At 33.6% G+C, this 15,868-nt stretch overlaps 2 protein-coding genes across 7 annotated transcripts in view; one reads left to right on the forward strand and one right to left on the reverse strand.

Moving 5' to 3' along the window:
- Positions 1-10,486, forward strand: part of LOC107701486 (septin-7-like) — a 29,035-nt gene extending 18,549 nt beyond the window's left edge. For 3 of the 6 annotated variants that reach the window (XM_016503539.1, XM_016503548.1, XM_016503512.1), the window contains exons 4-13: positions 607-707; positions 900-1,034; positions 2,676-2,793; positions 2,921-3,013; positions 3,601-3,697; positions 7,248-7,299; positions 7,464-7,589; positions 8,198-8,333; positions 8,657-8,802; positions 9,645-9,684. In XM_016503539.1, the coding sequence (XP_016359025.1) occupies positions 607-707; positions 900-1,034; positions 2,676-2,793; positions 2,921-3,013; positions 3,601-3,697; positions 7,248-7,299; positions 7,464-7,589; positions 8,198-8,333; positions 8,657-8,802; positions 9,645-9,684 (1,044 nt within the window). Of the gene's footprint in view, positions 1-606; positions 708-899; positions 1,035-2,675; positions 2,794-2,920; positions 3,014-3,600; positions 3,698-4,095; positions 4,108-7,247; positions 7,300-7,463; positions 7,590-8,197; positions 8,334-8,656; positions 8,803-9,644 lie in introns of all 6 variants that reach the window. The other 3 variants (XM_016503520.1, XM_016503530.1, XM_016503503.1) reach the window with 2 other exon arrangements.
- A 2,150-nt stretch (positions 10,487-12,636) lies between these two features.
- Positions 12,637-13,619, reverse strand: LOC107701515 (C-C motif chemokine 3-like). Its single transcript, XM_016503559.1, has 3 exons — positions 13,487-13,619; positions 12,979-13,096; positions 12,637-12,852 (listed from the first exon to the last, which is right to left on the reverse strand). Exons 1-3 carry the CDS (start codon positions 13,554-13,556, stop codon positions 12,768-12,770), a joined length of 273 nt encoding a protein of 90 aa, XP_016359045.1. The 5' UTR covers positions 13,557-13,619; the 3' UTR covers positions 12,637-12,767.
- Between the last annotated feature and the right edge of the window lie 2,249 nt (positions 13,620-15,868).

Here is a 15,868-nt window from a genome sequence, read left to right on the forward strand (position 1 = left end):
GCATAAACACATTTCATTACACCAAATACACAAAATAATGTTCTTTTTTAGCAATGTCATATGACCCCTTTAATAAAATAGTTGATCTCAGTATTTGTTGGACAACTAGCTGACCATGTTACCTTGTAAATGCCTATTGGTTATTACTAGCATTTTTTTTATATCATATACAGCTATAGAGTCCATCAGTGTTTATGTTCTAGGGTCGTCTATGACATTTTGGTTTGATGCAAATGCAAAAGTACGCATTTTTATGCACAAACCAGTATTAACCTCTCCACTCACATGAGCGTTTGTGGTTTAGAGTTAGTTAGCAATGATGTTGTATCAGTGACATGAATCTGGAACAAACAGGCAAGGTTGCTGTCCCAGGCTAAGTCACGTGTTTATGTTCTAGGGTCGTCTATGACATTTTGGTTTGATGCAAAAGTATGCATTTTTATGCACAAACCAGTATTAACCTCTCCACTCACATGAGCGTTTGTGGTTTAGAGTTAGTTAGCAATGATGTTGTATCAGTGACATGAATCTGGAACAAACAGGCAAGGTTGCTGTCCCAGGCTAAGTCACATATCCTGTGGTGACAACTTGTGGTCCTGCTTTCAGGTGGAACAGTCCAAAGTGCTGATAAAGGAGGGGGGCGTCCAGCTCACTCTGACCATCGTAGACACACCAGGCTTTGGAGATGCAGTGGACAACAGCAACTGGTGAGTTTAAGAGTTTTGGGGGCATTTCAGATTCTTGGATAGGCAAATAACCTCCATTATAGTCAAAAGGTAAAATCATGTTGGGTGTTATATATGATGGTTTAAATCTGCTTTTACAGACTGTGATGCAATGACTTCTCAGTCTTTGCATATGACTTTGCCTTTCATTTCTCCTCCTCCCCTTTCTTTCAGCTGGCAGCCCGTCATCAACTACATCGACAGTAAGTTTGAAGACTTCCTGAATGCTGAATCCCGGGTAAACAGGAGGCAGATGCCTGACAACAGGGTGCACTGCTGCTTGTACTTCATCGCCCCCTCTGGTCACGGGTAGGTACTGCACCCTCTACAAACGAATCCTGGCATGAATCAACCAGCTTAAAATAGAAGCAACACACACACACATGTCCTGATTTACACATTTTGCACTTTGTTCAGGAGTGGGATGATGTTTGGAATTTTCTACATGAATACTGTACGACTGTACTATGAAGGCATCAGTGCATTGATTGATCTTGCATTAGTGGGTGAAATGGAGAGACAGAGGACATATGAGCACAGATGGAGATGCACACTACCCACACCCAGATCCAAAAGCCTTACATAATGCCTACTAAACTGGGCTTGACGTATGATAGGCGTTGATTGGTTTATTTTTGAAAATGATTAGCTTATTATTTGGCTCAATTTTGCTCAAGATTATGATGTTTTTTCTTTATGTCAGAAATGAGATTTGTGATAAAATATGAAGTGTTTTTATATTTTACTTTATTTGTATTGGGGAAAATTTCTTGCAGGATTATTTTTTCATTTCATTTTCATTTTTTTTATTATGGTGTGTGTTTTTTATTTATCTTTTCAATGAAGTTTTCTGTTGTTTTGTGATTTAATGACTTTAATATGTGGGAAAACCCACTATAAAATTTCTGTAGTGCTTTATACTTCGTAAGTATGTAGTTTATCATCTATACTCTCTGAATAGAAAAACAAAGGACAGTTTACTTTTATATTTGCATTCAGTGTAGTGTGACCCCCATAGCCCTGTGTCTACAAACAGCTATTTTCTTGTGTGCCCTTTTTGAGACGCCATCATGAAGCAACATTCATATCTCTGTGACATTTGTGTTGCATCTTCAGTCTTGACATTCCTGAAATGTATAAACGGCCCCTCAGCTGGCCCCCAAAGTCACAAAAACACACACACAAACCCTGCTTAATGTAAGAACAGCCTCTTTGTCTGGAATCCTGAACGAAAGTGATGCAAAGAGAGACAGAGTGAAGCCCTCATGACATAATTTTTCTGGTTTGGAAGGAAACTTCAAAGGGCACAGCTCATTTTTATGTTTGGTTTATGTGTAAGCTTTGCAGACTTATACAATGTTTTACTTAACCTTACTGTTACTGTCACTGTTCATTATATTCATATTACCCATGTGGAAACTATGTGAAAACAATTTTTTTTCCTTGTTCCATGTAGTTGTAGTGGTTTCTATACTTTTGCTTGTAAGACTTTTCAGGATTATGAATTCACTCAGTTTTTTAAAGTTATTCCCATAATGCACTATACTACGGTATACTGTATTATATTATGAACTACTCTATGATATTCTTTACTATATTCTATATGATATACATAGAAGGGTATATACATTTATACCACTAGGGGAAAATTGTAATAGGCACACGCCTATATTTTATTTATGTACTTAATTATTTATCTATTTATTTAGTTACATATTTATTAATTGATTTCTTTTTAAGTAATACATTTTTTATGTATGTATTTAATTACTTATTTTTACTTTATTTATATATTTATTTTTAATTTAATTTATTTAAAAAAAAAAATTTTACTTTCAGTATTTAGTAGTAAAGCAGTAGTTGTCAACATTAAGAAGTTAGCAACACAAGCTCACAAAACAAGTGTAAACTGTTAGACACAATTCACTTGTATTCTGAATCTTTTTTCAGACTGAAGCCACTTGATATTGAGTTCATGAAGCGTCTTCATGACAAAGTCAATGTCATCCCCCTCATCGCCAAGGCTGATACTCTCACGCCAGAGGAGTGCCAGCTGTTCAAAAAACAGGTGTGTGTGTGTGTGTGTGTGTGTGTGTGTGTGTGTGTTAATGTGGGATTTTACATTCTTCAGGTGATGATTTGCATTTTACAATTTTTCTCAAGCACTACACATTCTACTGTTCTCTCATCATTAGATTATGAAGGAGATCCAGGAGCACAAAATCAAGATCTATGAGTTTCCTGACACAGAGGATGATGAGGACAGCAAACTGATCCGAAAGATAAAGGTAAAGAGTCAGTCCATTTGCTTAATACGAAGCACTAAAAGAAACCGTACATAGTCAGATGTACAGCATATAATTACAGACGACATTAGTTTATTCATTATGAACTAAAAATGAACACCAGTATATTTATAAACTAACATTAACAAAGATTCAGGATTTCCCTGACTGCGAGACCCCTAAATTGTTAATGTTAGCTTATAAATATGCTAAAAATGTATATATGATTTGTGCATTTACATTTTAACATATAAATGTAAATTTTACAACTGTTAACATATACAGTCTTATTATGAAACTTTACATAAATCTTACATTTTGAATCTGACAGCAGAAAAACAATACGAAATGTTTTTGTCTTTAAAGTCTGTAATTATCCCAACAGCATCCACAATGTTGTATGTTTCTCTAGGTTAGCTTGAGGTTATTATTGACGACATGCAAACTGCCACAGAACCAATTTAGTTGACAGACCCATCTGTGGTTCTGAAGTTCAATGAGAATCTACGTCAGACCCCCTGTGTCTGTTCACTTTCACTGTGTGCGGTCGATACAGGCTCACTTTAATTAACTGTGGTTTGTACCAACAGGAGAAGATGCCTCTGGCAGTGGTTGGTAGCAATGTGGTGATCGAAGTAAATGGCAGGAAGGTTAGAGGGCGTCAGTACCCCTGGGGTGTGGCAGAAGGTACGTGCTGCATCAGCATGACCCATATGAGTTTGTTATGAGGACTGTACCATTTGTAAAGAAAACAGGGGTGTTCCAGTGCATGTGAAACAAGTGCATGGGCTTGCTGGACGATTTGTCTCTCAGGTCGAATGTCCAACCTGAGGGATTCTGGAAAAGGGAGGGCGACGAGGTGTAAGGTTTTCCAGAAAGAAAGATAGGCCCCAAATGACTTGTTGTGGTTTTACTTTCTCCACATTTCTTTCTTTACAAAGCTCTCCTCCCTGAAAACTTTTTCATTTGGATTTGTTGTTGTGTGGTGAGCGAGCGTGTCTTTTTTTTTTTTTCCTCTGTTGTTTACGTATCATTCTTTCTTTTCTCTTTTTTTCTTTCTGTCTGCTCTTTTCCATGACTGACAGAGGGCATTATTGGTAAACAAATCCATTTTTCATTTATACGCTCTTTGTTAAGGCCCCCCCTCCCCTTCCTCTTTCACCTTTTTACTGCTCAGAATCTTTGCTGATTGTCAGATTTGTGCTCTACAAATAGTCATGGAGAAACCTATAAGCTGCAGCCCCCATAGAAAATAGAGCAACACTGCTTTCTAACATGTTTATAGTAGGTTCTTAATTATCCTTTATGTAGGGCTGGACGATATAGCTAAAAAATTATATCTCAATATTTGAGATATAACTCGTCATTTGAAAATTTTGCTAATATTTAATATGTACAAAGGGATCAGAAAGTGTGAGACTGATGAATGCTTTTGTTGTGATTTAAAAAGTATATATTACTATATATTATTATTATTATTTAGTATATATTACACAAGTCAAATAAACTCAAATAAAAAAAAAACACATTTTTTAAAAAACTTTGTTATTATTGCATAATATATTTTAATTCGGGTTTTTGAAAACTATATGCGTGTATGTATATAATATACATGCATAATATACAGTATAATGTGTAATGTGTGACCAACAGGAAATGCATTTCTGATTTAATAAAAAATATAATTTACTAAGTATTAAAAAACTCTAATTATATAATACAAATAATATAATATGAAATCATTTTGTATCACATATATCTTTTTTCAAAGACTCGAATTGTTTTGTTGTATATTGTTGCATTATATAAGTTGTAATGTTTAAAATATATATTATCATATATGTGTGTCTGTGTGTGTGTGTATAATTACAAATTACTTTATACAATAACATAATAATATATAATAAACGATTGAAAAGATTTTTATAAAAGATTTTTCCAAAAAAAAAAAATTTGTTTTTTCTAAATGACCACATGAAAAAAATATATATTCCATGATGAGTATATTTACAAATGTGGCATTATTAATAAGCAGCAATATTTACCTACAGATATTTTGTGACTCATAGATGAGGAGGGAACACAGAGCTAGTCTAATAAACATAAATGGCCAAATTAAAATTACCTAAATATTAATGATGTTTCTTAATTTGATTTGCCAACAAAATCATTGCAAATGCATCATAAATATTTGATATATCATCCAGCCCTACTCTTATGTTTAAACAAAACCTTGCATCCAGACATGCATGCCTCCCATTACTTATTTCCAACCCCTATTATGGATTTAAATACATTGAGGGGTACAAAATGTACCCCTGAGGTCAAAACATTTCTTTTCATCCTTTACATACATATATTTTTTTTTATTATAGTACATTGACATCATCATTTATAATCGTTTCTGCCTCAGAACTCTGATGCAGGGTTGACTGAGTGCTAATATTTCCATTCTAACCTCTGGTCAACACTGTCCTAACATATGATGTAATATAAGGGACGCCGTTTTGGGGCACCATCTGTATCTGTCAGCATCAGGAGATTTCTGTCCCATCAAAGAGGAAGTTACAAATCCCATGGTCACTTTAGACGTATGACTGCACCCCCTGCCCCTTCTCCTAGCTCCATTTGGCTGTTCTATCTGCTTGTCATCGCTATGCCATGTAACCCCTCCAACAACACACCATTTTTAGTTGTAGTAGCCCATGAATCACAGGTTGAGTGGGGGTTCCCACAGGAGTGACTTTAGTCCTGCCCCTCCAACTGCTCTCTCACAGGTAGGTGGTTGTAGCAGATGATTGACACACGGGGTGGTCAATCAGCATGAGTTCTCCTTGTAGGTAAGATGCTCGCTTGGTAAAGCATCGTAGGGCTCTATAACTGCTGTAACGGTGCAGAAGATGTTTCATCCTTTAACCATCTTTCAGAAAACAGTGTCTCTGGTCCTTTTCCAGAATACCATGTGATGACAACGATGTTTGATCATACATACCTGTGTATGATCACATAACAGCGATTATGTGAACTGCTAACCTGCTGTTTATTTTAGTGACTGTTTAACCCTTTGACATATTCAGTTTCGATGTCTAATTACTACTTTTTTTTTCTTTTAATTGACAACCGCCTGACCTGTGTCTCTTGATTTTTCATTTGTCTGATATTAATTGATTAATTTTGTGCAACCTCATTGTCTGATCCTGTTTGCTTTTAAATGTAGAATTTGTCACTGTATTATGTTTGTTTTTAAAAAATATTTTTTAAAAATTAGGGATGCACTGATTAAAAGTATCTCTTGATATGATAGGCCCAATAATTATTTTCTTGTTATAGCTGATAATTGATAAATGGCTAGTGGTCGAATTCTATATATATATATATTTTAATAAATTAAGAATAAATACAGAAAGCTTAAAATGTTTAAAATGCTACAAGTGGATGTAGGCACCACAACATTATAATAAAAATTATTCATTATTTTCATGTTATGGCCGATAATTGATAAATTGGCTAGTGGTCAAATTCTATATTATTTAAAAAAAATTAAAATAAATGAAGAATAAATACAGAAAGCTTAAACTGTTTAAAATGCTACAAGTGGTTGTAGGCGGCACCACAACATTATAATAAAAATTATTCATTATTTTTGTGTTATGGCCGATAATATTATGACCGATAATTCTATACAATTTTGTCTAAATAAATTAAGAATAAATACTAAAAAAACTAAAATAAATTGTTTAAAATGCTACAAGTAAATGTAGGCATCACAACAACATTATCTTATACAGTATGAGTTTTAAGATTTACTAAAAACGCAAAAGTTATCTAAATGTAAAAATAGGGGAAATGAGCCTCAAAATAACATTTCCAATATTGACTGATACTGGCGAATCATAAAACATCAGCCGATAACTGATATGGTATTGATATATCATGCATCCCTATTAAAAATTGTTTTTGACGGCATCTTTAATCAAAATAGAGGTCCAATCTCATATTAAGTGTCTATCATAACTGCATACATCAACAAAAATAATGCATTTTCCATGCCAACTTTTATTGTTACACTTAACAGTTTTAAAGCATTATATGTTGTAGTCCTACACATGAATATGCAAGTAGTGCCTACTTTTCTTTTTAATTAAGATGTATTTTGGATTTTTAAATGAAATCTGAAAACTTAAATGAATTCATTCTGATATTATTGAGCTAAAACATCCATTTCTTCCCGTTTCAGTGGAGAACGGTGAGCACTGTGACTTCACAGTCCTGAGGAATATGCTCATCAGGTAAGAAACAATGTTACGTGAGATAACTGTGCTTTAACACTTTGTCCTCCTAACCAGGCATGACCTGATAACAAATACTGAAAATATAGAGAACTTTTATTTTCTGACAAACTGAATTGGAGTTTTGATCAAAGTTTAACCTTTCATCAAACAATCCATTCCAGGACTCACATGCAGGACCTGAAGGACGTGACCAATAATGTTCACTATGAAAACTACCGGAGTAAGAAATTAGCAGCCGTCACCTGCAACGGGGTCGACGCCACCAAGAACAAGGGCCAGCTCACAAAGTACGAGAACAGTTCTATTTTTAGCTATATGTTTTTTAGTTTTTGTCCTAATCACCCTTTCTTGTGATCAAGTCTGCAAAGTTTGTCGAGGCTCTCCTGTAGCCTAACGGTTAGAAGTTCATTAAAAGTCTTGTCTTCAAGACATAGTTCACCCAAAAATAAAAATTTGCTTAAAGTTTACTCGCCCTCAGGCTATCCAGGATGTAGATGAGTTTGTTTCTTCCTCATGAACAGGTTTGGAGAAATTTACCAATGGATCCTCTGCAATGAATAGGTGCTGTCAGAATGATAGTTCATAAAAACATCACAATAATCCACAAGCGATGATCCACGTCCATCTATTAACATGTTGTGTATCAAAAAGCTCCATGTTTGTATGAAACAAATCCATCAAGACAATTTTAAACTTAAATTGTTGTTTACAGCTAAAATGCAAGTCCTCTATCCATAATATTGCTTTATCCAATGTGGATTATTGTGTTTTTATCAACTGTTTGGACTCTCATTCTGACGGCACCCATTCACTGCAGAGTATCCATTGATGAGCAAGTGATGTAATGCTAAATATCTCCAAATCTGATACAACTGTTGCAATGTCTCTCTTGTAGGAGTCCCCTGGCCCAGATGGAGGAGGAGAGGAGGGAGCATGTGATGAAGATGAAGAAGATGGAAACAGAGATGGAGCAGGTCTTTGAGATGAAGGTCAAAGAAAAGAAGCAAAAGCTGAAGGACTCTGAGGCAGAGGTGTGTATGCGAGGATGCTTGTGTTTGGTTTCTAGTTCCAAATAACTTTTTTTTTTTTTTTAAGCATTTGTTCCTTTTGCTCTCCATATTTGTCATGGCTAATTATCACAAATACAGGTGCATCTCAATAAATTAGAATGTCGTGGAAAAGTTCATTTATTTCAGTAATTCAACTCAAATTGTGAAACTCGTGTATTAAATAAATTCAATGCACACAGACTGAAGTAGTTTAAGTCTTTGGTTCTTTAACTTTTCCACGACATTCTTATTTATTGAGATGCACCTGTACATAACATAAAAATCCTTGGGCATCTTTGATGCAGTTGGAGCGGCGTCACGAACAGATGAAGAAGAATCTAGAAGCTCAGTATAAAGAGATTGAGGAGAAGAGGCGCCAGTTTGAGGAGGAAAAAGCCAACTGGGAGGCCCAGCAACGCATCCTGGAGCAGCAGAAACTTGATGCATCAAAGTGAGACTCTCGCTGTTCTTTTAGCTCAATTCATCAGTGTCTTTCTCTTAAAATAGCCTTTCTGTAACTCTGCATTATTCAGTCCCTAAATAATGCTGTTAGCAAAACAATATTTTAAATAAGGAACTGCACTCATGCATAGAAGTAGATTCAAGCAGGCTGACGGTCTCATTTGCCTCTTACACATTGAAAATCTGCATTCAGAATTAAATTTTAACCTGAAAAAAAAAGTTTTAGTATTTAAAAAAAAATTATAATAATTTAGTTATTTTAGTGTATTTGAAATTAATTTTTTACATTAATTTTTTGAATTTCAGTTTGATACAATGTATGGTTTAATAAATTATAAAAGAGATATTGTAGATAATTCTGCATATTGTGGTTTGTTTTGAACTTAATTTTAGTTATCATTTTTTATTGGTATGTTATACATGCACTACCGTTCAAACGTTTGTGGTCTATAGTTTTTTTTTCCCCTCCAGGATTTTTGATAGAAATTTCAAAAGAGCAGCAATTATTTAAAATAATTTTTGTAACATTATAAAAGTCGTTACAGTCACTTTTGGTGTCCTTGCTGAGTATGGTTTTCTTTCCAACAAAATAAAAAATCAAATAAATAAAAAACCTACAAAAACTAAATCCTGACCTTAAACTAGTGAATAGTAGTGTATAGTATTGCAATCAGTATACATAACATGCAGTGGCATAAAATAATAATATCAATCATTAAAAATTTAAATAGAGGTCATGGAAAAATATTGAAATTTACAGTAACCATAACTAACAATTTATTATTTTAATAAATTTTTTCACTAATGTTTCTTGTCTTTTTTTTTCCTCAGGACAATGGAAAAGAACAAGAAAAAAGGAAAAATATTTTAAAGAAATCATGAAGCTCCATTCCTTATAAAACCAGAAACTCCTTGCATCTCTTTTGATGCTCTGATGTTTTATGACCCCATAAGAAACGCATGCTGGAGTGCTAGGGTACAGTTTACTGCACATTCCATTGCAACGTGAACGAAAGGAATGAAATGTAGGATATTTTTAGTCACACCCACACACAACGTTACCGCCCTCTTCTGGTTGACTATTATATTGCACCACATGCCCAGTATGTCAAGTGTTTGTTCACAACCTTTCGATTAGAGTGAGAATATTGACCAACATTCCTTTGAAACTTTAAATTGTGGTTATTACAAGCAATACTTCATCTTTGTAATAATTTCTGACTGTACAGACAGACATGTTCAACTCTGCTGTCCACATTCACACATCTTAGTGTTAAGATGGTCTTATGGTAGGTTCGTATGGGTGTGATGGAGAATGAGACAGACAGACAGAAGCAAGTGCAGAGTTACTACAGAGCTAAGCATGTATGCGTTGAAAAGCAAAGCTATGGATAAATGGTTTATGGTTTTTTGGTTTCTGCTGGTGTGTGAGACATGATGTTGTGTGTTTCTTTGGGGTCATAAACATTTGAAGACCTGTTTTAACATTATTGCACAGCTAAATTATGACTTTTAACAGTTTTCCATGTGTTTAAACCCATTTGCTGGCTGTGTACGTAGATAATTGTGTCCCTACCATAAATGGTGTTATACAAAATGGCATGATTGTCAATATTAATAACAATAGTCATTTTTGATATGGATGGATATAAAATAATTACAATAATATTATAGGATGTTGCTCGAACATTCTGCCTTAAAATTGCAGACTCTTTTGGCATTTGTCTCATGTTTTTTTTGTTCTCTTTTTTTTATTATTGTGAACCGATTATGTTAGATGTCCCTCAATCAATTCCTAAACTGATCTGAGACCAGTTTGTTTCATTTTAATAGTCGGGACTTGGATTTTTAGTTGTTGGGGCTAGTCCTAGATCGGGGCTTGGTGGTCACTTTTGACCTGAGTGAGTTCAGTATATCTAAACAGATGTTATTTTAGCCATACTTACCCAGATTACCCTTTATAATAAACTCACTTTACATTCTAAATGTAAATGAGAGTGGAAGCGCTCTTTGTTTCTGTTGGATAGTTTAGATTTATAACACGCAGGCTTCAGGTCTAACACATGCCAAACAGCGTATAGACAGCAACGTGCACAAAACTCTCAATGCAAAGGGCAATAAAGAGTCCCTGTATGCCTCATGTGATCGCACACTATTATATATTTTGCAGGTTTGTCATTATGCAACTTTTAACACTCCGTTCTTCCTGTTGTGGATCACTAAAAACCACACAGATGCTCTGAAGTATGTTTAGTTTACGGTTTTTAGAAGAACAGTATTCTGGGAAAAAGAAAAAACTTTTCTTTAAACACTCTACACTTTAAATAGTAGACCTGAACATGGCTCTAGACATGTTTGTTTTCTTATTATTTTTTGTATATGTATACGGTTTTCAATTTCCGATTGTTTTTCTTCACATTTTATCTTCATCTGTTATTCTTTCTGGCTAACTGTACGTTATTAAACATGAGATGTTATGCTGATAATGGTCATGTCGTCTTTTCTTATAAGTATTTGATATAAAATCATGTCGAGACACGATTAACACCGAGGTAATCTCTGTGCATTTCAATATTTCTGAGCATAGATTTGGTTCAATTTCTGCAAAAAGTTTTTTGAGGTTTTTATTGGCCTAATATCTTTCTGTATTGAAGAGGAAATAAAATATAAGCGTCATCTGGTATGATATATATATATATATATAAAAAAAAGTTTCTTTCTTTTTCTTTTTTGTAATATATTCCAGTATCATTGGAATTTTTTTTTTTTATATATATTTTAGTTACATAAAAATGAATCAATCTGGAACAAAATCGCATTTAGTAAGGAAATGTTTCTGAACAACGAACATTATTATTTTGGATACAACTGTTGCATTTTCACTGAAAAAGCTCACGTTTCTCTCTTTCTCTGAGCATCGTCTACTTTCAGACAAAATTTGCCTCTAGATGTCGAGGAAAAAAGTTAACATTTAATACGTTTGTTTGAATTTCTGTGACAATATATTTAAAAAATAATGTGTGGAATTTGAAAAGATTGAGAGCGATTGGAGAAGTTGATAAAAAACAACATTATTCTTCAGAAAACAGATTTTTACACTAAATATGAGTGATTTCTCTGCAGAACAACTGTATCCTTGTATTAAATTGTGTACACCTTTGTAAATATGTATATAAATAATTCAGACTACAAGAGAACCTACTTTGAGTTTCAGAAGTCCAGTCCAAACACCAGAACACAAGGTGTTCTCATGGTGTCTAATCTGAATGAATTAGAGGCTGCTTCATGCTTTAAATATTTTCCCAGTGTGATGTTATAGAAACTCAGATGTTTCAAACACTCACCTTTACTGAGTTTCCTGGACCTACAACCACACACAAATCTTCTAGTATGTTGTTTTAATAGAACAATCATTACAAAGATGCCATTCTATTTCTAAACTGATATACTGATATATATATATATATATATATATATATATATACTGTATATATATATCATCTTAAGAATAGAATGGCATCTTTTTAATAATTTTGTGTGTGTGTGTGTGTGTGTGTGTGTGTGTGTGGCAACAAAGAATACCTATATGCCGTATGTAATCAGAAACTATATCTTTTTCAGATTTGTATTTATTTTTATTTGTATACGTATACATTAATTTCTGATTGTTTTTATGTTATCTTCGTCTTTTATTCTTTCTGCCTAACTGTACATTATTAAACATGAGATGTCTTGATGAGAGTTATACCATCTTTTCTACCATTTATGTTAATTTAATAGGCCTACCTGAATATGCACACATTCAAATGAGTCTGACAGCAGGTAATCTCATTGCATTTTAATATATATTTGCATAGACGCTTCAGGTTCAGGAGATGCAAAAATGCATTTCTTAAGAAAGGACATTTGTATAAAGCAGAAACAGTATTATTTTGTGCATAATGTATCGTGTTTTTATTTCATAAGCTGCTTCTCCATAAAAGTCTTTATCCAAGCCTCTTCTGGTTTCACACAAAATTCGGTTTTAGGTGTCGTAACCCTGCGGGGGGGGGGGAAACGTTCACATGTTCATACATACACAAAATCGGTTTGATCATTTGTCTACACTTTAAAAGGAGCATCTGGCAGTTTTTCTAAATAATATATTTGAGAGTTAAATACTTACACAATGGCAGGGGAAGGGCAATGTGAACTTGTCTGCACAGCACTCACAATTTTTTTTTCTGGAATTTGAAAGTCGACAAAATTGAAGCAACACCTCTCAGGGACTGCAGGAGCAACAGCTGTTGGGGAGATAAAATATATAATCTAGTTTTAGGACAGAACCATGAAATTGATCATATCCAACCAAATATTATTTTCATATTATTCATCCTTCAAAATAAAGGTCCTTTCTAGAACTTTAGGTTCCGTGAAGGGCCATATCTGGCTAATTAATCAGCATATCGGTTTGTTTCTGGGTTCTTTCAAGCTCTCTATGTATATTTTTAGCTTACTGGAGAATTCAAAGTTCATTGACGAACATGCAAAGTTTCCTCTTAATGTTACCTGGCTGTACAATTCTTTTGTTTCTAATTTGATCCATTTGAATCACTTAAACTTTATGTACAACTGCATGTCTTACATAAATAATAATTTAGTCAGAAGCAAAACTGTACTTCAAGAGAACTTACGTTGAGCCTCAGAAGTCCAGGCCATCAGCAGGACCAGCCCGAACACCAGACACAAAGAAGATGCTCTCATGGTTTCTGATCTGAAGCTGATCTTCAAGCTTTAAAAACGAGTTGTTACAGATGTCTGAGTCAATCCGAGTCTGCACCAAATATTTAAATGATTTTCGGACGTGATGCTAGATAGAAACTCAGATCTGTGGTTTGATAAGGAAATATACTGCAGTCCCCCTCCTCTTCAAAGCCCACATGGAGAATCACATTTGCTATACTGGTTTGCATGCTTTTTGCAAGCAGAGATCGTGAGAAGATAAAATACAGGTGTCATAAATGTACAGCACATCGTCAGACAGAGCAGTTTTTTGTTGATGCCCATTGCACGAAAGAAAGTCATACGTCTTTTAATTATTTTCAACTTGTGTAACATATTGTGTAAAATAATATCTGCATTGCATTCTTTATGTCCAAAGCACAGAAGGACTGTAATTCATCAATTAGGCTACACGAGTTAAATTCACAGTGGCAAATTCATTTTCCACAGTCAGCATTTTTACAAAGGAAAAAAAGTACATGCGCTAACATGGGTTTTCAATATACAAATATTAAACTAGAATGGAAAGGTGTTGTAGTACATAATGGGAATCATTTTTGTGATAACTTCATGCATCAGTCATTAACAAAAAGAACACTTAACAGATCAATATTTAATTAAAATATGAATATGTATCATGAAATCCTGATGCAAATATAATAATTTATTATATAAATATGAAATGTATTATTTAATATGTATTATTCTTCATTTCAAACGTAATTATTTACAATGTAAAATATTATAAGTATTAAATATTTAACATTAAAATGTCACAACTTTAATAATACTATATAACTTTAATAATTAAAAACTATTATTAATAATAATAAGTTTGGATAAATAAAATATAGAAAATAACAATTTAAATAATTCTAATAATTATTAATAATAATAAGTTTAGATAAGTAAAATGTAGAAAATAACGATTTAAATAATTCTAATATTTATTTTCTGTAGAATATTAATATGTATTTCACTTATTTAGATGTGAGTACTGTATTGTATTAAATTATTTTTTTATCAAGATCCCACATAAGTCATATATTTTCATAGTGGTTTAGATAGCGCTGTTAAAACAAACAAACAAACAAAACAAAAAAACATCCTGTAATCATTATCAAACATCTGTTTTCATCTGTCATTGATCTGGTGATATGGTGAGATTATTTATACAATGTTTTCAGGGTTTAGCATGAAATTCTCTTTACATATTACATAAAGGGTCGTTCTTCTCGAAACCATGGAAAGTCATGTGTAGATGTAAGATAAAGGTGATGCAGCTTAGCAAAAATCTGCTCAGCCTGATAATGATCAAGATCTTCGTGTTCAGCACTTTTGGCCTGTGGTTTTTTGTACGATATCTATCCTCATTTTCATGTTCAGTAAATGGCACATGTGCAAATACTCTACTAGAATGTGTAAATGTGTATGAATATGTATATATATATATGTAAATATATGTAGTCATATAATCATCTTGCTCACAAACTGTGCATGTTCATTTGTTTTCAGCAATATTCATGATAAATTTGACAAATAAACCAGTAACGATTTGATAACTTAACAGAACAGCAGGCAGACCTGCTAAAATATTATTACTAAAGTACAGTGAATGAACCATAAACCAGACTCATTCAGCAGAACATCAAAACCCCTGAGGAACCACCAGCAGTGTGTGTCATTTTTATTTCTTTAGTAAGTGACATGAGAAACGTCGACTCATTTTGATATGAGGTACTTAGTGTTATGTATAATATGATCAAATTAGTCACACAGACTAATGTGAGATTTGAATCACTCTATTGGCCTTTTCAGGATTTAATTCAATGAAGTGATTTAAAAGTTTCTCCATATAATTGCAGGACAAAGTCATGCACTTAATCTACATGAATCTGGACTATTTTGTAAATTCCCTTTAAAGAATTAGTTTAAAATGTGTTCTTGACAGAAGAGCAGAACGGGCCATTCAGTTCACTGGAAAAGGCACATAGATCAAGACCATCGTTATTCTGAGAAAAACACCCTTTTGAAACGGTCGCCTACACTTCACAACTTTAGTGGTGGCTATTTGATGCACTGCAATTTTGGTCTTAACATCATTCAATATACAGAGGAGCAAAGCCGCATGAAAATGCAATTTTGGATGTGCATTTGTATATGTATATGTATGTGTGTGTGTGTGTGTGTGTGTGTGTACATATGATCGTATACACATATTCATTCATATTCATTTATCTCTCTCTCTCTCACACACACACACACACACACACACACACACACACACACACATA

The sequence above is a fragment of the Sinocyclocheilus anshuiensis genome, unplaced genomic scaffold (assembly GCF_001515605.1).
Source record: "Sinocyclocheilus anshuiensis isolate Anshui unplaced genomic scaffold, SAMN03320099.WGS_v1.1 scaffold729, whole genome shotgun sequence".
In the NCBI taxonomy this organism is placed as follows: Eukaryota; Metazoa; Chordata; class Actinopteri; order Cypriniformes; family Cyprinidae; genus Sinocyclocheilus; species Sinocyclocheilus anshuiensis.

Bases quoted from the DNA above. Each gene is read 5' to 3' on its own strand.
- LOC107701515 (XM_016503559.1), bottom strand. From the start codon at position 13,556: ATGAGAGCATCTTCTTTGTGTCTGGTGTTCGGGCTGGTCCTGCTGATG. The intron at 13,097-13,486 runs GTAAGTTCTCTT...TCTCCCCAACAG, and splicing joins CTGGACTTCTGAGGCTCAAC to CTGTTGCTCCTGCAGTCCCT. The intron at 12,853-12,978 runs GTAAGTATTTAA...CCCCCCCCGCAG, and splicing joins TGCCCTTCCCCTGCCATTGT to GGTTACGACACCTAAAACCG.